Raw genomic sequence first — 26003 nt, 5'->3', positions numbered from 1 at the left:
ACTACTGTCTAGGCCACTGTCTAAGGAGAACTGAAAATCAAGAGAGGGGTAATCTGGAGGCAAACCAAAGCAAAAGACAAAAAAAAAAAATTGTCTGCTTCACATATTCTGATTTATGGTGTATTTTTAAAGAATTCCCTAAGTGTGCAATATAAAATAAATAAAGCAGAACAATAGTAAATGTTCTGGGATTACTGTGAGGGGAACTTCAGGACCTGCAAATATTCAGTACAGTAAAAAGCAGTGAGACAGCTCTTAAGAAGCATTTGGGTCCCTAAAGGAGCTTAAGAATTAATTTACCTGCAAGTTTTTCTGTCAACAAAAGATCTGTTGCTGCAGTCAGTTTCAAAAAAATAATCAGTCTATCATTCTTCTGTTCTATTTCATACAATCTGATGTTAGGAAGATCTAGACAACCTCTAGTTTCAACTGCACTGATATCTGCTCCAAAATCAAGATGTTATTGATGCAGAGTTCATTCACAAAGATAGCTTCATCCAGTCTAGGGAACTAACTGTTCTTACTTAATCTTACATTAAGTCAGGACCAAATTTTACTAATTTTGAAAGGAGAAGGCACTATCAACTTTCTGCTGGGATATACAAAGTTACCACATAATTAGAAAGACGCTGTTCAAAATCCCATCCTACCAATGAAAAATACAACATGAAAAAAAAAAAAAAAAGTGTTTAAAATAAAATAAAAGGTAAGTAAAACAACACAGCAACACTTCAACGCATCAACTCTAAAAACTCAAATGGCAATCCAAGACTGCAATGAAAATCTAAGGTTTATAATGGCCAAGAAGGTATCTCATCAAAAGCTACCTTAATGATACAATTCAGAGAGCACTTCAACTCCAAATCATCAAATTATTGGAACAGGACTCAATGATATAACAAGTCATAATAACAAGCATTTACCACCACTGGTCTGCATCCTTGGGTAGCATGCCTGATGTACTCTATAACTAGATATCTACTTTAAAAAAATAAGACAACTTATTTCTATTATCTATCAAGAAAGGTAACTGAGATTTAAGAAGAGTTTTCATAGTCTGAATATTAAAGGAAGATGATCTTTTTCATGGTCCTCGCTGTTAAATGAAACAGAAGAGAGATCCAGGTATAGCATACAGTTAGGGTGAAACAGACGTATTTATATTTATATTCCCATATAAATGGGAGTCAATAGAAAATCTTGTGTGTCCTGAGTATGGACTTCACCTTGTCACAAGATCTGATGATTCCAGATCATCAGATCAACCATAGGCTCATCCATGGCTTCACAATCTACTGTCCAATTCCATCTAACAATATTTCCTACACTTTTTATCTCCTGCTGAACTCCAGCACATTTGTTAGGACAAACTGGCAAGCCTGGCTACAGGTAACTCACTTGTTCAGTGGGCTTAATTTTAGAGATGACTCCTAATTATGTTTCTGGTCCTTTCTGGTCTTCTAACTCCAGTGAATCCTACTTACATGGGATAAACAGAATCAAAGTGTCCTTCCTGTATTTGCTTCTGTTCCTCAAGTGGTTCATTTGTCGTTTTTGTTATCACTGCAGTCAAAATCTCTTCCACTTCATACAGTCCTGCCATTCAGACAGCAATTTAATTTTTAAGGATGGTAACAGGGCAGGATTTCTGTTTTGTTTAAGAAAAGCTCAGATCTCCGGGTGTTCTACCTAACTTGGGCTTCTTTAAGATGTTACTGTGCAAGATCAAGCTATGAAGTCAAACAACATTCATTTTAAAGAGTTGTCACTTAACCTGGATTATAAACTACATTTCCATTATTTGGTGGTGGTTTTTTTTTGTCCTTGTGCCTCTCATAAAAACAAAAATACGGAAAAGCAACCACCTTTGTTTATTTTAACCCAAAAGCTTGCTATGTATTTCAACAGATCTCGTTGTTTGAGAAAAAGAGTATGAAGTTGCTCCCTTAATAGTACCTTCTCTATGTAATATTTAAATATGACTTTCACGAAATCTGTCCTGGGACACAGCACCACTAAAGGAATTCATGCCGAAGGAAACATCTGGATTGACACATGGGCCATCTGGTGAGTGCTTATTCCTGTAAGCAGAAGTGCCTGAGGATCATGAGTTACAAAATTGCTCAAGAACAGGATATAAATACATCTTTGTACGACTTGTCTTTATAAGTTGTTAAATCCACAGAAATCAAAGAGGGTAGCCTTCAAAATCAAATATGATTTGAGGGAAAGTCCCATAACATTTTTCTTTATCTCTTGTTTTCACTGATTCTCAGAATACGCTTTGAAAAATTCAAGTCCAATAATAAATACATAAGCTTAGCTAATAATTTGTGTACACATTTTCTGCTGATTTGTGTTTATCTAAAGGGGAAACAAATCTGCAAGATGTAGATAGCACCATCTCCTTATCCCTCCATAGGTAAGTTAAACTGCTTAGAAAACATTACTTTTCCCTAAAATGTATTTCCTCAGCACCTTTACTCCTGTCATTTTGGGAAACCAGGGAATAAAAGCTGCAGGGAGATCCTAAGCATGCAGTCTGCTCCTGGGAAATTGAAAAAATGAACTCTCTTTTTCTCTTTGTCATTATCCTTCATTTCTCAAAGAGAGAGAAAAAAAAAATGAATAAATTAATTTTTAAAAAAAGTATCACGTCTTTCATATCACTTCACAAATTTTATAATCCTTTTGCTCTTTGCTTATAAGGCCAATTTGAATTCTCTTTTATAGAAAATACTTAATGCCAATTACCATTAATTACAACTTCAACTTCACCACATAAAACACTTTAACAGCAAGATACTCATATGTAACATTTCAGGAAAACAAAGAAAAAAAAATCAAATGAAACTGTGCAACGAATTTAGGTAATTTCACGAGACAGTTACCTATGTTGGAACCATTCTTAGGGTCAAGAACTTCTGTGAACATTTCTGATGTTTAATGTCTAAGAATTTAAAGAACCTTGAAAGTTTTCATTTTACAGATGTTTCCTTGGCATAGCATTAACATGGCATTTCTAAATTTATGTGTCTGGAAACCAGTTTAGAAGTAGGCAAGATAACATTTCTAACAATGCCTCCTAAAAAACACCCAAGCTACTTCTTTGCAATTCTTGAAACTAAAAGTCAACCTGTTTATCAGCAATGAATTGACGTTATCTTCTCTTGGATTCAGAAAACTGTCAGTGTTTTCAATTTTGTTTTTAGAAAATCATATTCAAAGTAAGTAACATGCAAATACTAATAATTAGCTACTTGCTTCAGATTAAACTGCAGAAGTACGCAAATCATTAGACTTGTTTTTCATCTGACGTTATCTGTCACTCTAGAGAGAAAAGAAACAGAGTGATGCATCCTGGTTGTGCAAAATTTAATGGATCTCAGATACCGTATGTAAGGAAACTAATATAAATTCTTTTAAAGATGTGACATAGGTTGAAGGCAAAAGATACACCAGATAATTTTTGCTGTTATAACAGAAGTTGAACTGCATGACAAAATTGTGTTTGGCTGTATGACAGATGATTGTTTTTCTCAACATAAACTGACTCTGGAAGAAAAACAAATTCCAAACTTCTTTTCAGCTATGATACTTAAGGTTATTAGATGAAAATGTATATATTCAAGACAAAGATTTAGGACAAGATGTTCTTCTGGGGGAAAAGAGAAAGTTCTGTTTATGTAGACTTTAATTTAAGTTTATGTAATGTTATTTTAAATTTCATGAGCACTACTAGTAAAATAAGTTTACTGCAACAATTTAACTATTTTACAGTTTGTATTGCAAAAATGAACAGATTTTGGGTACATCATTACCCTGTTCAGGGCTTGAATTTTCAGAACTTTTTTTTTTTTTTTTTCCTTTTTATTCCTTGTTATTATTCACTGACTCCAGACTGTCAGTGAAATCACTGGTAAACTAATGACTTCAATCTGTAGGAGCAGGATAACATCCTTTCTTATTTATTACTAAAAAAATTATTCTATTGCCTAACACTAAACCAATACTAACTCCCGTAAGCAAGACTCTACTTCCAAATAAAAATCAGAAATAACATAGGTTAGAATGGTTACAGAGATAATTTCATGGTTTAGTAACCTTTTCACTAAAAATGTTGCTGAAGGCATTAAAGCTTTACAAACAAAATATATCCCTACACTGAGCCTCCAAGGTGCTAATCTAACTTTGATTAGCTCAATTATTGAGCTTTGATGGAAAAACAGTGCTGTGTTAAATATCCATCAAAGTTCTTTACCTATACTACTTGCACTAGGGATGTTTGAAGACACAGTTATAGTTAGTAAAACTAACTGTGAGAAATTATGGATTTAAGATACTCAAGAAAAAGGATGAAAAAATGCAATGCCTTGGGCAAAATCTGATAGAGACTTAAAGCTTTTTTCTTGCATAATAGATGGCAAAAAATCATCAAACACAAAATGTGTTGTTTGGACAATGGTTGATAAACTGGCAAAATTACCCATGACTTCTCTGGGGCTGCTATTAAACAAAACCAACCCATCTAATACAAAGGCTGGACAAAATAAAACATCCACAGTAATAAAACCACTTCACATGCCTCGTTATTATAGTCAAAACACTTTTAGTGAAGAATTACAAATTGTAAGAGCAAACTCTGGTTGAATCCTTGACCTAAGGCATGCCCAACTGAACCACCCAAAGCTGCTCACAGGTGGCCATCCCAGGAGCACCTCCTGCAGGATTCCTCGGTTTGAATCCTACACATTTAAGCAGGCTCTATGCACTAGAACTCCAGGCTTATCAATTCCTACTGCATGCAACGTTCTCCTTGGTTTTTCAAGGTCAATAGCCTAGCAAACTGATCCAGCAAACATGTTTCTGGCTGAGCTGGAGCAATGGCTCTACTCTTGTCATCTTCTAAATGTGAATCACAGCCTTTTCATGCCTGTTCTGCCTGGCACAGAATTAAGAAGCACAAACGGCTGTCTGGTGCGATATATATTATTACAGACTATCACCCTCACTTCTTGGGCTCCCTGACCATTAGAGCAACTCTATTAACTTCCTATATTCAGCATTTTTGAATGTCACTAAGGCACCCAGATATTTAGTACATATTTCCCAATTATTTTGTTGTTTTTTTTTTTTTTTTTTTTTTTCTCTAAATCTTCTCATCTATTATCAGCATCAGTTTTAGTACACCACAGAAAATGAACTCAAGACACATATATATAATTTTATACATTAATTGTTACTCGGTTCAATAGCATCCTGGAACTTTATGGATTAAATTGAGGAAAAAAACCTGTAAATAGAAATAATTTAAGTTTACTATGAAAAGAAAGCCACTCTGAAACAAAATAGACTAACAGTTTAACAATTCACAGATCTATGTAAAGCAGTTCTGAGAAGAAAATGTCTTCTATTATAAAAAGGAAAAAAGGATTTAAGATAAATTGTAGTGATTAGTCTGGTTAGAAATTGGTCAGGACAGTACCCAGATGATTTTTAAATGTCATTATTAGTAGGATGGCTACAATTACACTATTGAAAATGGCTTTAATAGAATTTTTTTTTCATACACATTTTGAAATATATATATATGTTAGATAAATTTATTTTCCCCCCCCCCTGGAAATATTTGCTTTTTGCAAAAGAGCATTTAACTTATTGCTATAAGAGTAAAATCCAAGAATTTGTGCTACATTGAGCATTTTGGGTTTGATTTTTAAATCAGAAAAATTTTCTGCTATTGAACCCCCTTTGTTTTTACAATCAATTCTAACAACTAATGAATATGCAGGACCAAATTAGACTGATGATTTTTTTTTTTTTTTTACTTTAAGGACTCATTTTTTCTCTTTGAGACTCATTCTAACATTACAGGATACGTTAAGTTCATTTTATAATGCTTTCTAGATATACTATTAGCAACATAAGCTTACACAAAAACTAAGAAAATGGCTGACAATACAAAGAACCTGCAGACAGATAAGCAAGTCAGTATCAGTCAATTTTTGTCAGCCTTCATCACGGTATCTGAATGCAGTGTTTGTGTTAACCATCGTATAACTTTTCAGACTACCCTAAATCTCTGCTGGTAACACAGATATTCAAGATTCAAAAATAAATTAGAAAAGCAACAAAATGAAAACAAATTAAGCAAGAGCTTGAATTAAATTAAGAAGAAACATGACAGCTATGAAGCACTATGAAACAGAAATCGTTTCTCAGAGTCTGGATATCATTAACTAAAGAAGAAAATACTCGAAATTACATCCACATCTATACTCAAAGTTGCTAAATCACTTTTAACCCATCAGCAAAATATAGGATTGCAATGAAAATATGAGTGAAATAAGAGATGTTTTTCACATTACTATGTGCAAGCAGTTCAAATCTAGGATTTTTATTTCACCTAGCTGCATTTTTAAGTTGCGTAATTAAACTTTAAATCCTGTATTTACAGGAACTAGGACTGCAACATCAGCAGTTTATTCCGTTAACTTCTTATATTAAAAATATAATAAAATTCTTGACTGAAAGTATAAATCCTATCAGCACTTTGAGCCATAGAGATTATCTCTCCTATTTAGTAGTAGAAGTCCTCACAGATCACAAACGAGCATGGCTGATCAACAGGACCTTTGCTTTCAGACCAGATGGCTAGTTTAGTTGTCTAGGTTTCTGTCCAAAAATACAATTACTGACTAGCCCATTGGAAGAGCCACGGGACAGGGAATAAATAAACAGGCTTCTCACATGGAAAATCCTTTCTTAGCATAGCTGGTGTTTGGGTTTGGTTTACATCCTGGGGCAAAAAGCTGCTTGGTGTGGAGGTGAGGAAGGGAAAGACAAGGGGACCCAATAAAACTGTGCACAGCTATTTCCATCATAAGTCTATCAAATTATACTGTCTACGTTTGTAGCTTTACGGTAATCTTACAGAAAGTAATTGCATAGAATAACTGTGTGGTATTATTAATATTAATTATTCCTTTCTTAATTATTTTTCAGCATAGCTCCATTCTAATTATGTTTCATCTTTTCAAGTTTTATCCAGGTATCTAATATTTTAAAAATTAAACTAGTACATTAAAAAGGAATCTATGTGAAACAGCATTCCATTTCTACGCTGTTTTCATGGAATATCGATATCTAACCTAGCTTCCATTTTTATTCAATATGTTTGAATATGTCAGATTTACTTCCTTAACAAGAGAAGTTGCAAGAAACAACTCTAGTACCAAAGATGTGTATTCATAATTGTTCACAATACAACCCCAAAACACTATTATAACAAATGTTTCTATCAACACAGGTCAAAGGATACCACGAGCAGCTGTACCACTGCCAAAACTACTTACTGCAGGTTTCAGAGCGAACAAGGCAGCTCTTGGAGAGCTGCGCACTTATCTTTTGCACATTCTTGCACCCAGGTAGATCATGAGGAGGTACTCAATTCATTGCTGAATCAAAATGGCTCAGCCTGAAGAACTGCAACTTTTCAGCACTTACATGCTTCAAGGGCATCCACCTGCATCTACACTAGTCAAATGAACACATGCTGAAGTCTTCTTTTCCATTGGTTAATTTATCTTGGTCTTGCTAAGGCTTTAGAATACCAAAAAGAAGTGTGCTACTCTGTCAGTACTACTAGTTTGCTACACTAGACACAGAAAGAGTTATGCTCATACATTTATGATGTACAGTATCTGGCAAATCTAAATCTTGAATTTTGATTGTTGAGAGCAGCAACTATGGCATTACATACAGCTGATGATGTAGAAAATTTCAGTCTTGTCATCAATATGAATCATTAAAGCTGAAGGTGGAAATTTCTCGTCAGTGTTCTGTATTACTGTTCTATTTGATGCATTCTTTTCTACATTTGGCTAAGTAATCTCTTCAACAGTTCTGTTAAAATTTCCAATTTTATCTTGTTTTTTACCACTTTTAACCCAACTTTGTTGCTCTATTATATTATATCCCTAATTAATGTATCACTAATATTATATAAAAGGATTTCTCTATGCCTTTTTGTAGGCATATTATTATTATATGTAGGCATATTGTAAGTATATTATTTCCTCCTAATAAAACAAGTAAAATGAACCTCATGATACTTTGAGATTATATGTGTCATCTAGTTACCAGCCTCTGTTTTACAAGTGGTTCTAAATAAAACAACCATTTTTCCCTATTCTGACTCCGATATAAGGAGCCTCATTGAGTCTAGCATGCAACAGTTTTAATCACTCAGACCCTTTTGGAGGGGCTAATAGGACCTCAGTTGATGGAGTTCTCTCTTGAGCTACACTGAGTTCATGTTGATTGCAAACATGTCTAGGAAGTATTTTCTGTCTTTTCGCCCACTCTTCCCAGTCAACCCACTGGCCATGTCCTAGCTGTGGCAGCAAGGAGAAAGGAGCAGCAGGACTCCTCCCACCCTTTTCCCTTCATTTGTCAGCCAGGGGAAGGATTTACCAATGATAGCACCACCTATCGATCTGCTTGACAGGAGAGCTAATGGCAGCAGCACCATACAAGAAGAAATGCAGAGATTTAAGAGAGAATTCGGGAAACATCTTCAAAAACCATCTCAATCAAATGAGACCAGAGAGAATCTAGCACACTACTCACTCAGCTTCTCTGAGCTCTGGTCTCTGATCTTGGCCTTCTCTCTTCACAGTGCATCATCTTGCTTGAACATTTAAGAACTGGGAAGCTTAGTTTTCATCCAAAAGAATAAACTAGCCCTAGAAATATTCTTGAGGAACATTATATACATCAGGCTAGTGTTGCAGAGTCACAGTATGGCCGATGGCTATTTTTCTTTTTCTCTGGTGGAATGCACTTGTACTCCTGTGCTTTCTTTTTGTGTAACCAGAACTCAGGTTTTCCTGCATGTCAGCTTTCAATGCTACCAGCATTGATATTCAGACTTTACTATCTATTCCTATACAATTCTACTAGCATTCAATATTTAGAAATAACTAGTTGTTCTAACACCAAGAATACTTTTGCTTATTCCTTTACACCCCCACTATTTTTCCTTTCATGTCTCCTCAGTTGTAAATATGTTTCTCTTAAAATCAAATATGCTGTTTGTTTTCCTTATGTCTGTGCTGAAACCATACTAACACAACTTTTGCATGTAAGGAGAGAACTCTTATACACTGTATGTATGACCTGCCAAAATACTATGGAAGACAAAATACTCCGTTTTGAAAAAATGATGAGGCATGTATATGAATAGTAAAAATGCAATCTGCATTTATATCAGTCATACATAGCCATAAAAAGGAAGGGCAGTTTCCTATGTTAGCTGCTTTTATGAATGCACATGTCAAAATAAACTTTTCTCACAGGCTTCTTAACGCATGATTATGTATCACATCAGTGTAAAAAGCTACCAGTACTGAATTCCAGAGGTAGAACCAAACCAGAGAGGTATATTAGAGGATAACTATTTTAATATTGTCCCACTTCTGCTGTTAAATCTTTTGCTTTCTCAGCAAAGAAGGGTGTTTTTTCTGAAAGTAATTATGAGGAACACTCAGTTACTGTTTATTTCCATTTAAAGAAAGACATACAACAGAAATATAAAATTATATTTGCTAGCTGTCCCGAATGTCATTTAACGCTTAGATAATGACATTTTTTCTCAGGCATGACACACTTGACTGCCTGCTGTGCCAGCTGACGGTCTTAAAAAAAATCTAAGTCACTGCCTAGTATATTGAACATGAAATTTCACTCAGCTTCTTACATATGTGTTTCAGCTGATGATTCCAGAAGAATTTTTGTAGAAACCAGTTAGATAAATTGTACTTACTCGTTTTCTGTCTCTAGATGATATAATTGCTTAATTAAAGAATTTGAAGCAGTGTTAGCGAAAAAATGAAGGCAGATCTCTCATATGGCAAATGAGAGATATAGTTCTAATTTAGCTTAAAAACTAGAATTTTTAAGAATGCATTTTCAATTAACATTGGAATTAGATGATCTTTAGGGTCCCTTCCAATCCAAACCATTCTATGATTAAAGTGAATATTCAGTGTCTAGTTCCATGAGTTCAGAGATAGAATAGATAACTCATTTTCAAATATTGAAACTACACTTTGGCATAAGAGTAAATTAACTGTTTATTTCTGGAGACAATTTGTTTGATATTTGCAATAAATAAACGACCATTTTCATAAAAGAATTCCATTAATTTTTTTCCTCTTTAATACATTCCAATAATACCAAATATTAAAATTTTAATTTAAAAGATAAAGATGTATTGTGAGGACCAATAATATGGTGTGGGTGAAATGGAAAAACAAGGGTAGAAAATGCTTCATTAGGTAATTATATTCTATTCAGCTCCCTCATATGAGAGCACATTTATTCTCTACACTCTATACCAGTCCTACTTCTGACTCAAATTTCAGGCAAGCACTGAGGGAGCAGGAAAATTAGCAGAATAAATCTGGTTATACATACAATACATAAATTCATTTTTTATGGTACATACAATCGTAACACAAGAAGGCCTGCTCACAGTATTATGCTCGCCTGTAAAAGGTAACACCTTTCAAAGCAGACAATATAGACACATGAAAATAATTTTGCCATAAACGTCACCACATAGCAAGCATCTAGACATGTCAGTATTCCAAGTCCCTTCTACATGTTAATAAAAATTCTTATGTGTTCTACAGTGAAAAGTATACAGGGGAAATATGCAAATAACCATGTAGCACATCTATAAAGTTAAAATATTTAAGCCGTTTTCACAGGTTTTTTGTTTGTTTTGTCAATTCTATTTCCATTAATAGCTTTCTCCATTTTGTCAAGGGCTTTGAAAAAGTTCTCCTTCTATTTTCCCAAAAATTAAACTCATTTTTTCAAAAGGAATTACATCAAGTATATAAGTCTACATGATGTGCAAAACTAATACTACTTAATAAATTTGGGTTTTTTTTGGCCTTCAAACATTAAATAGCTCAGTTTACAATAACTGCTAATCCTGTAAGCAAAGGAACTACATCCTGGAAATAAAAGTCTTAAACAGACTTCTCTTCCTCAAACAGCTTTAATAGGTCAGAAGTCTCGTGTTTCTCACTTATAATCTGACCTCAATTAATGAAGTCTTTTAGAGGACACTAAATTATTTTTGTATAATAGGACTTTAAATTGGAAATATCTTGATTATTTTAATTAACACACTGTATATGACATGACCCTGTTCCAGATAGCAGGAATTTTTGGATAATATATTTGGGGCTATACTACTATGTAACAATTCACATTTTTGGCAAATCTGGCCACTTCTGATGTAGAAGCCTGTGTTGATGTATACAGCACCTTTCCAAGTGCTAAACTGCCACTATTAAATTAAGTAGCATTATGAACTTTGGTTTTCAGTAGACCAAGACAGACCAGTGTTCAACTATATGAAAGCCATGGACAGATTTCAATAACTCTCATTGCATGTGTCACTCAGTGAACCTCTTTTTACCTTCTCTTTGAGCTTTTAAATCATGGCACTGCTATTCATTCCAATGGATAATTACACTGCCACTCTTAATTAACTTATCCTTCCTAAATTTTAGTAATCAAAACCAATCTGTCTTAAGGTTTTTGCTGCACTTTTCCAATGATTTTATTACAGATACGCAAAAAACTTTTACTGAAGAAACAACCCACTACTCATCAATTGTTTTCTAAAAGCGATATTGGGTATTTCACTTTAACATATTTTTTTTGTTTTTTCAAAACAAAACTCCCTTGCCTTTGAATGATAATCTTGTTCCAGCCTGGAATCTGATCCCGCTACCTGTTTGTACTTGCTCATTTTCATTTGGCGATTCCTCTCTTCTACATCCATTGAACCTGTTAAGTTTAAAAAAAAAAAAAAAAAAAAAAAAAAAAGGAAATAAATACAGTCATCCTCAATTCCAAGTTTAAAGTTACACTCATAGCATTTTTAACAGAAAGAGATAAAATCCAATTTACTTAAATTATGGTGTATACAATTTTAGTTTCTGAGATACAATTTTGCACAAAAACAAAAGTTGTAAGAGGAGGAAAATTGTAGATGAGTAAGTATTTCAGCAGTCTTAATAAGCACTGAATTATCTGCACAATTTAAATGAATCCAATATTGTGGAAGAAATGAATGCAAATGGAATATAATGTTTCTACAGAACAGAGTTTTAATACAAAAAAATATTCAACAGAAACCAAGTCTTTCATTAAAAAATAAAAAAATAAATAAATAAAATGCAAAGCTGACCAGTTTATTTTAGGTGGGGATTCTGGTTCTGCATTTATTTTGGTGTGATACCAGCATTTTTGTACCAAATTACTAATCAAGTAATGACCACAGGCTGGCAAAGCTTACATTTAAGCTTTATATTACACTTAAGCATATATTTATTTTGCTCAAAGTATTTTCAAGATGTGTAAAGATATGATAAAGAGCCACCCAGTGGTATCACTGTATCATATTCTAATGACATGCTACTTCAAGAATGATTTCAGGATTAACTCTTCTTAGACCAAATACATGATCAGTCTCAGTCGAGATGGCTGCTTACTATACAACACAGGCATCATCTGTTTTCTGCCAACTGGTACTGTAACAGCACAAGTTACTATGCAAAATAATAAGGAATTAAGTGTCAAAGCTTAAGGGAAAGTGTGAGAAATAGAAACAGAAAAAAAGAAAGGAAGAGAACAGCCCAGAATTAAAAAAAGATTTTCAAGCAAAATATAGTCATCTACACATAGAGGCTTGCTTCCCTTCCACTTTAGCATGGTATAAATCAAAAATAAGTCATTATCCACTAAATGCCAATAAGCATTCCTTTTGACTGGCATTTCTCTTAAACTTCCTGTATTTTTAGCACAAAGGTTGCCTAGGATTAGTTTATCAGAATCCATCCAGAATTTAGGAAGCTTCTGTATATTATAACCACTGAACAATCTGGACCTGTATTTATGGAGCTGTGATTGGAATATTAGATTCCAGTGTATTATATAAATCTGACTTAAATTCTAAACCTTAGATCTATGTCACAATCTAATAGTAAAGCAAGGCTTTTCAGAGGGCCTTTGCAGGGCCTCTGAGTTTTGTATTTTCCTTCTGTAGAACAGTAATGACTGTTGCACACACTACTAGAAAAGCCTGCCAGCTACATCCTGCATTACACCATGGAAAATATGGAAGGAATGGGGTGAAAGGAAAAAGGAATTTGAGAACACTAAATTTTACAGTTATCTATAAATCTTCTGGCTTCTGATTTTCTTATTCCAACTCTCCATCTTTACTCCTTACAGTCAAAGTGAATGAAGAGACTTCAGAGAAACCGTCAAGACAGATGTGAATCAATAAAAATGAATGCAAAAGAATAAATGGTGTTTAATAGGGAGAGACGTAATGAAAACAACAGTTGCTGGTGAAAATTCCTAAAATAAAATATAGCTACTTTTTCCTATTGCATTTTATCTCAACTATTAAAAGTGCCTCAGCAATACCTGCCAATTTATCTTTAAGCTGCAGTGGTTTTTCTAAGGATCTGGTTTTAAATGCACTATAAAGATATTCTCTCTTTAAAACAGAAACTCTGAAGTGGAAAGTGATACTTTTCTCTTTTTTCAATGACAGAAATAATACATTAGTATTTTTGGAATAAAATACTCTTAACTTTTGCTTAAAGAAATAAATTGCCTTTTGCTGAAATTGGATTTACAAATCCACCCGTCATTCTTCAGTAACATAATGAAGGAGATAATTTCTCACCAGAAGTTTTTCTTATGAAGTTTTCTTATGAAATCATCACGTCTGTTCTTTGTCCACAGACATCCTGCCAAACTTCAGTAAATGACAAGAAGTGAAGAAATAACACCTCTTGATCACGCATTAAAAATTCCACAATTACTTGTGGAAACATTTTTCCGTATCTGTGATCTATGGCAAATTGAAAGGTAGGTTTCCACAAATCCAATTGCATGTGTTCTGCAAAATCAAGCACTGAAATACAGTTGAAAATGGAGCCCTCCATGGCACAAGAGGTGCCATGGTTGGTGGCTCATTTTCATCTCAAGAAAAAAAACAAACACAGCAAAGCTTAGAAAAAAAAAATCACTCAATTCCAATAAAAACTTGTTACAAGAAAATCTAACCCACTATATATTTTTGAAAATGTCCTTAAAGAACAGATGAATTCAGTCACACACCAAAAAAAGAGGAAATCCTGAGGGCAGTGGGAAGTTAATAATGCACAAGCTCATCTTTGGTTCTGCTGTGCATGGAGCTGATATGCAGAAAGACTGCACAGACTAATGCCTGCTGCAGGCTTATCTCCATGTAACTAATGCCAGATGCAGCCGTGATCTGGATGGGAGCAGGAAAGGTTGAGAGTGTCATGGCCACGTCCTGTTCACGTGGTCTAAGTGCACTAAGTCACATTTGCACTAAGTGGTACAAATGCAGGGCTATTGACCATCTCTGGTTCTGCTGGCAAATCTGTTCTTAACTAAAATTTAGGTGGAGGGGATTTAGCAGAAGCAGAAAGTGCTTCCAACAGAGTCCAGTAATTCTGTGTATTAGGAAGCTTCAGCTCCTAACATGACTTGGTTAACCAAGCCTCAATATCAGTCCTACACCAAGGATTTTTCTGTAGCCAAGAGTTGTATAGCAAGTACATGTAGGCGAGCCAGAACTAACTTGTTACTAGATATTTGTTATCAATATTAGTAAAAATGTAGGAGCATCAGCTTTTACACTGGTAGCACCAGGTGACTGAGCCCTTGAGTTATTCAGGTCATTAGCTAGAGCTCAGTACAACAAACGTTCAGGGTTGCACAGAGATTGGCACTAGAAAGATTAAAGCTAGTTAAGGTATACTTTCATGTCTTTCATGTCATGCCATCATGTTTCAAAGGACATGCAATCAAGTTTTGGCCAGGCAGATGTGATTTCATTAGTAAACTTTTTCTGCCTTAACCTCCTTCCAAAATTTTGTTTTTAGACAAGAGCTGTGCCTCCAACACAAACAATGAGACATGCAAACTTCAGCCACAAGAATACCATAAAAGAAAGACAGACTGATGGAAGAACAAAGCCTGATGGTGCTCACCTAACGCAACTGGGATCATTAAACTGAGGGGAACACCTCAGAGTTTTGCTTATTTTAAACAACTTTCTAATGTAAACACAAAACAGGGCCTGGAAGTCAGCTCCATGGGGTTGTCATCAGCACAGGGAAATGGCTAACAAAACTCTAGCTGCCGATTCAATACCTGCCATTCTCCCTAATTTTAGAATACAGTATGCTGCAGGAAAACAGCAATATTACAGTGCCAGCATAGTCTCAAAATGCCAGAGGTTGCCAACAGCCAAGAGTAAGGTCAACTATGGCAGCAAACCTGCAACCTGTCCTTGGAGCTGCAAGGACTCATCACAAGCACTAGAATCGCTGCCCCAACTTCAAATGCAAACCATTATTTTAATGTTTGATCTTGAAATTTGATAGGATTCAGCTACTTGAGCATTAAACTTTTCATCATAATTGATATTTTTTTAATGACAAAAATTGTAACCAGTGGTATGATTGATACCTAACTTTCCCTGACCTCAATTTAGAGTCACATTTTTACAAGGAAATAAGCAAATGTTTAGTTCAGCCAGGACTTAAAGGCTGATCTTGGATGTTCAGGACAAATATTGACTCTTCTGTAGACTAAGATTCTTCAGTTGATGGCCCATGGTCCACATCTAGAGGCAAACAGGCCTACAAAAATGGCCTTAACACCCAGTTTAGCCTAAGACAAACCTGTTTATGAAAAAAAGTGAACTAAAAAGAGCTGGGAGTTGTGTTCATCCATTTCACTGCCTTCTCTGGTGGGAATTATTAAACTCTTCTAGCTATTATAGATGCAGGTGACAGTGGTAAACTTGGAGAAGGAGTTGTGAAGTACCGCACAACAGGGCTGCTGGGACACAGAGAGTAGAAGGGAAATATGGGGTACAGAAATAGAGAGGAGTTCCTCTTAAAGTATTAGGACAGATTTACTTTTAGAAAGGCATGGACAAAAGACATACAAGATCTGGGTAGACCAATGGCTTAGGCAAAGGGAGGAAAAATAATAACTACAGAAACACTGAGATGTTGGAGGTCAGAAACGTGTAACAGAGAGAGAAAAGGCAGCGTGCATGTTCCATGCCTGGATGTGGGAGAAGAAAACAGGTCTTAAGGTGTATGAGAGCTTTCTTTAGCTAAACCTGGTCTCTTTCCTCCCATTTGTCCCTCTAAATTGACTCCCTTAAGAAATGGAAGGAATTACATTTGGGAAAGCCCTTTCTCAGTTTTTGTTTCCTAGTATTTTTGTGATTTCAGAATAGATACATCAATATTGTGATCCAGCTCCACAGTAACACATTTGTTTAAACATAGTAAATCAAAGAATTTAAGGGCAAAAAAAATACAAAAATGTTTTGAATGTCACCCTACCTGTATCCCCATTCTCTGGATCTGCTTTCTTTTCTTCTACAAACAAATGAAAGCAATATGTAAAACAAAAAGAGGGAGAGAGAAAATGCAGAAATAATAATAAAAGTAATAATAATAAAGCATGCATTTAAAAGGAAAAAAGAATAAAACCCATCAAATTAATTCAAATTGATGAGTTTAGTCAACCAACCATGTATAGTGCTCTACATCCAGAGGCATATACACTGCATGCTACTGCATACATTTGTGCACCCTTATCACAGACGTCCTCAAGGAAACCCATGTGTACTTTGTGCACTTCCAGAATCATTAACACGCTCAATACAAAAGACAGCAAGGCAGGTTTCAGACATAGTTACTTTACAATTTCCTTGAATATGATGAAACAAAAAATAAAAGTAAAAAAATCTTTGTAGTGTATGTTTTATGCAGCACACACACAATATGTAGTTTAATGATTCAAGCATAAAAATTGCATGTGTCAGAATGGTTTCCAGTAATCGCTTTAAATCTTCCTTAGTTTAATCAATTCACATAGCTTCAACAGGTTAAAAGGTTTACTAATGATATTACTGTAGCTTGTCTTAGAGCTAAAAAATTATGAAGCACAAAAGACATTAACATCAATACTCAGAACTCAGCTTGTGCACATAAATCCAAATAACTGATGCCAACAAATATTCTGAATCAAAGGTTATATATGGCTCAGGGCATTCCTCTGCCACAGAGAAATGAAAATACATTGGATCCCTATCAAATAGTTTGGCAGCACATAAATACTGCATTCTGAAATCCAAGTTTGGCAATTAATGTGAAATTTTTTTTAAAGTCAGATGAAATTTACTTTAATTAGAAACACATTAACTTTTAAGCAGACTGTTTCTTTTTCATACTTTAGGCCCAAATTATATTAATTTCAATTAATACAATCCCATAAATAAGGAGCAATTTCCCCCCCAGTCACAAACCAAAAATAGCTTGTATTATTAGAATTAGTTATTTTTCCAGAATTACTGGTTATTGAAAGTTGCTCACAAAATTACTATCGAGTTTGCAATACACAGGATATTACCAGTTGAAGAGGGAAACAGAGGTGTTATATTTTGAAGAAATATCAGTTTGTAGATGGGTATCAAAATAGAGGACTAAGTCATTCTTAAAAAGAAATCATACCAGGGCTAAGTAGAAGTGTAAGAAAGAAAAATGGGTTCCTGCAGAGAACATAAATAATGCACTGCACTTTAATGGGATCTGGCATTTATGTCCCATTCTGTGTGGGATCAAGGTGGTTTTCTTGCTGGCAACTCCTAGTGGAACTGTAAGGCAAGTTAATGGGAAAAAGATATGGCAAGTCATAAGTGTACAGTTTTGGAAATCAGTGGATATCAACTGGGTTCTTGAAACCTCAACCATTCCCTGTCTTTTCCTGTCCCATTTTTTGCATGGTTTTAAACAAGACCCTATGCATTCCTCTGCTTTGTCCTTTGTTAGTCTGGCCAATATTGTCTATGCAGGTTGTGGATATTGCTTTGAGAGTTGTGTTTGCTTTTTAAGCTTTTTATTATTTTTTTTAAGTTGCTGTCACCAATACAAGAGCTGTAAATACAACACTGTCTCCCACTATATTACTGCTTTCTAAAGCAGAAAGCTATTTGATAGCAATACTACTCAACATAATGCAAAATAGATGAAAGCGAAGAAACAGCCATTAAACTAACCTTCAGTTTGAACACAAACAGGATGATAAAACTTCTAAATTATTTCACAATTATGGTGAAAAGAAATCTTTACTTTGCCTGAAATATACTCTTAATACAGAAATCTAATATTATATGGTGCAATTCCTTTTTAAAGATGCCTAGAAGTCCATTCTTCTGTATTTCTGGGCCACAGGACTTTTCAACCATGAATTTTTAAATGAAGACAGTCAAAATATGGGAAACTTGTAACCTGCCTAAGATTCACTTGTTCTTGCTTTCCATTTAAAGTATATAAAAATATATTTCCAAATTGACTTTCAGAAAAGAATACTATAGTACCAGCAAGCATGATATTCTATTAGATTTTTGAATTTCAGAAGTGTAATTGAAATGTGGTGATATTTATTGCAAATCTCTACAACAAATAAATCCTTTAGATTTTTAAAGAAAAGGTCAGCAAGAGTGGGCCCTACTCTCCAAAATGAGGTTTCATTTGTATTGTGAAGAGCTGTCTGAAGGAGTATTAGAAAGAACAGAAAATGGCATTGAGGAAGAGTTCACTTGGGCAGAAGCAGCAAAACTGAACAGCATCACCGAGCGAACAAAACAAGGCCAACTTCTCAGCAAAAAAAAAAATATCTTCATAGCAACTTTAAGCTTAATCATTCCCTCTTAAAAAAAAAATCAAAGCAATTTCAGAATGTTGATGCTATAGTAATCAATGATTTTGGTTCCCCCAGTTACTAGGTGCTCAAGTTTTAAAAATAAATAAAAAATAACCTTAATTATTAACTTTGAAAATGCTGAAAACCAGTAAATCACTATAAGATGATTTAAAAATGTCTCAAAGTGAATAATACAAAATGACACAGTCGACAATCAATCCTAAAAATCTTTGTGTATTTCTATTTATATGGCTCTTCAATATCATCACATTACTCAATGGTTTTCTTTATCACCTGAATTAAACTTGATTTACAAAGTTAAATACATATGCTCTATCATGTGCTGTAATTATATCAACTTAACAGCTAATGTTTTCACAATTAAATAATTTGGGGAAAAAAATCAGTCCTTTCACAAAGGAGACATCTCTGTACATTACAGAAAATAACTATACCAGTTTTCAGCTTAATCAGAATATGGAGATACGGAAGTACAGAAAAAAAATACAGAGATGAAACAGAGGGATAGATACTGAAAGATCCTCTCTCAAAACCTTGTTCCACTTTGCAGTTGGTAATTACTATTAGAATTATCACTGACATTTCTTACGTTGTAACCTGATTCTGTAGCCATAAGACTACCAGGAGGTGTTGGGATTCAGAGGCCCTCCCAGGGACCTCTTCATCCTCTCACACCTCACTGCCCAAAACTCAAGGTTAGAGCCTGGTTCTCCCTCGAAATTTCTTTCCTGAAGTGATTTTTAGCTGCACAAGGATCACCGCAATAGGCTGATTCAGAATAATACATTAACCTGGGATCCAGAACAGAGAGACTTGCATTAGCTCAGGCTGGAGTCTAAAATAAGCCTAGACTTCCTTTCTTTGAATTAAAGTAATCACAGCTTCCAAAACTGGAGGATGTGACTCTTATTAGAGCATACTGAAGCAGCCTTGCTTGTCTTTGAATTTAGGCATCAGATAGGACAACAACAACAATAATATTAAAAATGTTTTATGTTTCTACTTTTCATATTTGCTGACACAAGATAAAATCAGCAATACGTAATATAGCAATTACATTTATAGAGTTGTTAAAGTAGCTTCTTTAGTGCTTTGATAAAAATGAGTCTGACTTTTCAAAGCAGTGGGAATTAATAAATAATATTTTATTTAGAAAAGTCAAATTTATAAGCAGGACCGTAACTTTACATAAGTACTTTTCAAAATGCTAGCATGACTTCTATCTTACTTGATAGAAAATATTTCGCTTGGAAAGTTCTTTATGAAACTACAGGAACATCATTTTTATACTGAGACAAATCTCTGAAACACTATTCTTATCAGAACAGGCAAAGGAAAACAGAATGTCTCCTAAATGGAAAATCAAAATGTTATTTACTTTGAACATCAGAATTTGTCAGTTAAAGGTCTTTCAATCAAAGGATTACATTTCCTCTATTTCCAGAGCCATTCAATTTCAATTCTACCTTTAAGAAATTAGCCCTAAACTTTGTTAATCTGGCTGTCTACAGTGTGAAAAATACAACTACCTAATGGATGCCTGATGTAAATGGCTCCTGAACTTCACTTCAGGGCTGTATGTCCAAGGTGTGGCAATTATACAAAACCTATTGTTGTGACAAACAGGGCCTTTCCAAGAAGTCTGGGATCCACATCACGGTCTGAATGAAAAGAATACAGCTGACAGCTCCAGAAATGTGAAAGACGAAAAAAAATAAATAAATAAATACAAAAAGCTTGGGTTTTAAAGTGTTTTTATATTACTGTTTGAATGAGATTGAGATGTCAATTACTGTCCTTAAAAGGGAATGTTAGAATGAAGACCATTCCACTTAGCCAGATTCCTAGTGGGGGAACATGCCTTTGCATTCCTGTTTTCTATTTGAGCCTTGCTTCATGGTTTTGTTGTCTTTTTTTTCTTTTTTTTTTTTTTTTAAATTCTTGGCTTCAAACCTGATATTACTAAACAAAGACTGAAACCCATGGGATATTTCTCACCAATTAAAAAAATTTTTATCACAATGCTTAAACCATGTTAACAATGTTATTTCACATTACTTGCAGAATACATGGCACTGCTTAGTAAAAGTGTTGAATAAGATGCTGTGGTGATCTAGGCTAGAAAGTTAAAGAAGCTCTAGAATCGTGGGCTCATAAATTGATGGGGTTATCTTAGGTCTTCATCACTGGGGATAGGTCAGCACAGTTCATAAAGGACAAAGGTCTTGTGAAGCAAGCTAGGAAGCTCTATTTTGCATGTTCGTTAGAATAATAATTAGTTATGACTTTTTTTTTTTTTCTTTTTAATACTATGTTTGCCCACAGATCCTTTTCCAAAGTGATTTTTGCAAGGTACTCTGTGATGTTTGTCCTTGCTGCCTCATACAAAGTACATACGTTTTGGTGGCCTCTGAAGAATGCCAAGATCCCACATGGAAAAAAGGTGTTACTAAAGAAGTAGTAATACTAACCTTAGCTAAAGCACAACATTTCAATTCCCCCAAGAACTGTGACAAATCCTCCCTATGTGAATAATATGCAATAGGATTTTGAAAATGCAAAAGCAAAATATCTGAGGGGCCAGTGGGCTCCTAAATTCTGTCCTCATGAAAATGTATTCAGATCAGCCATGCTATGATTCAACTCTGCATTGTCTTCATTAAAGCCCTAGCTCAGTCTTATTGTTAAGTTCTCCAGCCTCCTATTTTTCAAGCTTCTCACAATTCTCACTGACTATACTCATCAGTATAACCACTGAATATTTCACATTCTGACACAGCCATTTCAATACATAGGCACAAACACTTGATGATAACTATGCCTCAGATTCCAGAAAAGCAAACAGCTATTAATAGAGATTCTTCTGCCATCCTAAGAATGCAAGAAATTTTCATCAGTGTCCCAATAGCCAGAAATATGGTCGAAGACTTAAGTAGAGGACACAAAAACAACAGTGGTGTACACACCTTCATGCAAGACTCAGTAGAACTCCAAATTCAGATAGCAAATTTTTACCAATGAAAAATATATATGTAATGGTATTCTGCTTTTTGCACAATTATGCTCTCATTTTTACTTATATAATCTGATATTTTGTCTATTTTTCCCTTGCCAGATTGAGGACCAGCCTTTATTTACCTGGTTCAATACAGATGGCTATTTTGGAGTTTGGGGGTTTCGAGGCCTATGGTTTCTGGTTTTAATTTTAATCAAAATTAAAATTAAGGACAAAGAACCTCCCAGCCATCCAACTTGATACATCTATTAGTATGCTAAATACCTTTAGACTGAATTTGTTCTCTGTTGAACAAATAGAGAGTTGGACTCTTTAAATGTCTCAGTCACAGTCTAAGGAATGAAATTTTAAACAAACCTGTCAAATTAAATATCACAGAAGCCTTCAGTGATTCACACGTCATCTAACCACATTTGTGCTAATATGTTACAAAATCCTTCAGGAATTCCTTTTCAACATGAGAAAGACAGAAACAAAACAAAATACTACCCTGGTCTTTAAAGGGAAGTGTGTCACGGAACAGTGACTTCAATAACAACAAAAATAGGGGGGTGTCATGTCCTATTTATAATGGGTAAATATATCAGAGTAGACTCACTCCTGGGAGGTTTGAAAAACCTGTTATGATACTGTAGATAAAAACAAATACAAATAAGGCTCCTTCTCTTCCACTGCAGTTGCTCTCTTAAATTATCTCAATCTTTTTTTTTTTTTTTTTCATTTGCTTCCTCCAACAGTTTATTTTCTAGGCTTTCCTACTGTTTGGCCCTCCACTGCCCTGGGCTGACAACTCTGATCTTTAACATTTTTTAAGTTTTGTAAGCTTTACCCCCAGCAAACAGGTTATTATTAAAAACAAAACAAAACAAACTTCCATAAAAATATTACAACACAAGAAACATATTTCAAAATTCTTATCTATTTGAACTTCATTCTCAAAGAAAGTTAGCAAAAACTTTAATCAATCCTCCTATGCTCCTATTTTGAGAGAGAATTCTGCTTCAGAAGTTGTCAAAAAGAACCAGAAACTCTTATTTCCTTACCTTTCAGGGCCCTTCAGAAATAGAAGGTAGTCCAACTTCTAACTTCCATGCACTACCACAAAAAAGCAGCAGTGACTGGGCATCACTAGTCCATCCTTTCTCATCCTGAACTAAACCTAGAATTAATTATCATTATTTATGCTACCTGTACACTTACTGACCTTAAACTGTCATAGACTGGCCTTTTCGTAGTTTTGGTGGTCAGTTTGGGGCTATAGTTACGTAAGTCATCTCACACCTAGATCCATTTCACAAGACTGAAGAATGTTTTCTGTATCTCATATGCTTGAAGACCACAATAAGTATAATTGCAATTAGTTGATGCAACAGTATCTGGTTAATCAGAACCACTGGTGAAAAGAAAGTTTCCCAGTTGGTGGTTGAGGTTCTGTGGCAGGCAGTTTTACTTCCACTGCCCACACTGAATATAGGCAGGATGACCAGGATGTCTTTCTAACAGTTTCACAATACACACAATACATCCTATGACATATTTTAACTTATTTGCAAAGTAAAATTTTAGAAACAAATTGTGAAAACTGCACATTGTGAAGCTCTTCATTCACCAAAGGAAAATAGAGTTTAATCATTAAGGTTGCTATCAACCTGCACTGATGTCAGATAATGACATTTGTATTAAAATGTTTTTGTTAGCTTTGGAAACTTGCCTTTTTGCCTGAAACATACAGCATTAGCTTTGCATGCACTAGCATAGGACATTTCCACTAAAAAATCCTAGATTTTTTTCAGTGAAGAAAATCCTGTCAACTTGAAAGCTAAGATGTTAATGTCCATTGAGAGGAAATGATAGCACCTTTCTTTCAGTACAACAGTCACATATTCAGATATATAGCTTTTTCAACATTTCTTGGTCTAATAACACCTAGAATCAATAGCTAATTGTTTGATTCAGCTAAATGTTTTCTAGCATGGTACTGTGAAAAGCATTTCCTGAAGAAAACCTGTAAATGGATAATCCTAGTACCCCCACTTCTAAAAGCAAAATCTGAAGCAACGGGGAAACATCTCCTTCTGGAGGTGTGGCTTTGAAAAGTCGTATTTGCTTTTAGCTGAGCACACAGCTGCACAAAGTGCCTCAGAGTGAAATGTGTAAGCTATAATGTCATTGAGGTAAAGCACAGAAGTTAATCACATAACCACTCTCAAATGTGTATCTGAAAATATGTTCCTACACACAAAGCAAACTAACTGCTTTCAGTTTAAGGGCAGTAATTTTTGCAACTCCACTTCTGGCCATGCTTCTGCATTTCTTTGCTAGACAATTAACTTTATTAGTGCTTAATACATTTGGTTAACACTGTCAGTGAGCAAAACAGTGCTTTGCAGAAGCTTATCTCAGCTGGAGTGTCCAAAAAAAGTTAACAATTCACAGGTTTGTCTTCTCACATATGTTCAAGAAAGTATCATAAAAATACATACTTTTCTGAGAGTCTAGATATCCTGTTAAGGACTGACTTCTTCCTATTCTAAGAATCATTTAGGATTCATAACTCAGAGGAGGGTTATTTAATAAAAGGGTCCACAAATTTCCTTTTCCTTTATTATGAACAAATAAGAAACTGCTCACCCAATCTGCTTATTTATTTTTTGTAATGAAACAGATTCAGAACCACTGCACAGAAACTAGAAATGGATCTTAAGCACAACGTAAGAAAACTCAGTGCTTCTACAGAATAATTTATTAATTTCCAATAGTGGTGATTTATGGAAGAAGGAAATCAGATCATGTAACTCTGACTACCAGTTGCTATAGAGTCATAGAATCACCAAATGGCTTGGGTTGGAAGGGACCTCAAAGATCATCTAGTTCCAACCCCCTACCATGGGCAGGGATGCCACCCACTAGATCAGGATTATCAACTTTTAGCTCTCCCTGTAATTTAAGTGATTTCTATCTTGGGATCTGTAAAGTATGAAATCCACAGCAAGTAACTTTTGGAAGCCTCCACAGATAATCTCTGACTCTAAGGGATTTTGATAAGAGTAGTACCAAAGGCAAAACTGAGTTCCGAACGAGCCAGCCACAGGAGAGGAAACAAAAAACGTTTGACTAAATCCTACCTAAGTCTTACTGGACCAGTACATAAAAATTGCTTCCGAGATTATAAAGTAAATGGTATTCAAGTGACTTCTCTTATTCATTGGGATAACAGCAGAAGCATAGAAAAAAAATAGAGCTTTGACACAACAAAGTGTAAGACTTTTATAGGTGAATTTGATTAGCTTAAATATGGGGAATTTCCTCATTGTTCTGACATACTATGACTGAACAAGCAGGTCAAGTATGAACAGCTATTGCATTTTCAGAGGTAGCTAGAATTAGTTCTGTGCCGGTAATACAAATTATGTGGAAAATCCAATAAAATGGCAGACTAAAATTTGATATGAAACTTTAAAAAACAAGTAATGTGCAATATGAAAGAAAAGCCATGACCAATACAGCTAAATTAGATCTTCTTTAATGTTTTCACTTCTCTGTTATCAAACCCTTCTGTTTTACAGTTTTTTCCATGAGAGAACAGCTTTTTAACAACTCAACTTCTAATCAAAATGGATTTTGTTCAAAAAAGCTAGGTTTGAAATTTCAGTGTATCATATGTATCTTACTGAGATTGTTTGGTTCTTAAATTATATCCTCCCCAGGGTGAAAAATGACTTCTTATGTCTAAGTTTTTTAGTTTATGTAGAAGTTTCCAAATGTGAAGATAGACAAATTACAGTTTATACGTTTAGAAAACATATGTGTTTCTTGTGCTAGCTGGAAGCTCAGAGGCTAACACAAAGATATTGGAGGTAGGAAATAAATACAGATGAGAGAAACTTAACCAGTTCAAAGTCTAAAAGTATGCACGTGTTATCTGTTGATTTTAAACTTTTTTGCAAAGTACATAATTCAGAGGTAATAAGTATTACATAAACTTCTTGATTTAACTTAAACTCTTACAGTTTGCTAATGTTTTAATATATTGAGAGAGGAAGAGAGTGAAAAGTATATGAGATGAGCTATGATAAAATCTATAGGAAAGGTAAAATGAGAAAAA

At 34.6% G+C, this 26003-nt stretch overlaps 1 protein-coding gene across 29 annotated transcripts in view; it reads right to left on the bottom strand.

Annotated features, from left to right (window-relative positions):
- RIMS2 (regulating synaptic membrane exocytosis 2) overlaps positions 1-26003 on the bottom strand; it is a 446419-nt gene that overhangs the window by 74961 nt on the left and 345455 nt on the right. For 9 of the 29 annotated variants that reach the window (XM_032181301.1, XM_032181303.1, XM_032181306.1 and 6 more), the window contains 2 exons: positions 16497-16532; positions 11771-11871 (listed from right to left, as the gene is read on the bottom strand). The exons of 10 other annotated variants lie outside the window; for them this stretch is intronic. In XM_032181301.1, the coding sequence (XP_032037192.1) occupies positions 11771-11871; positions 16497-16532 (137 nt within the window). The remainder of the gene's footprint in view (positions 1-11770; positions 11872-16496; positions 16533-26003) is intronic. 10 more of the 29 variants (XM_032181320.1, XM_032181321.1, XM_032181322.1 and 7 more) reach the window with 2 other exon arrangements.

This window comes from Aythya fuligula, chromosome 2 (genome assembly GCF_009819795.1).
Source record: "Aythya fuligula isolate bAytFul2 chromosome 2, bAytFul2.pri, whole genome shotgun sequence".
Taxonomy (NCBI): domain Eukaryota; kingdom Metazoa; phylum Chordata; class Aves; order Anseriformes; family Anatidae; genus Aythya; species Aythya fuligula.
The sequence above is the reverse complement of the archived record's forward strand: the minus strand, read 5'-3'. Positions and strand labels throughout refer to the sequence as shown.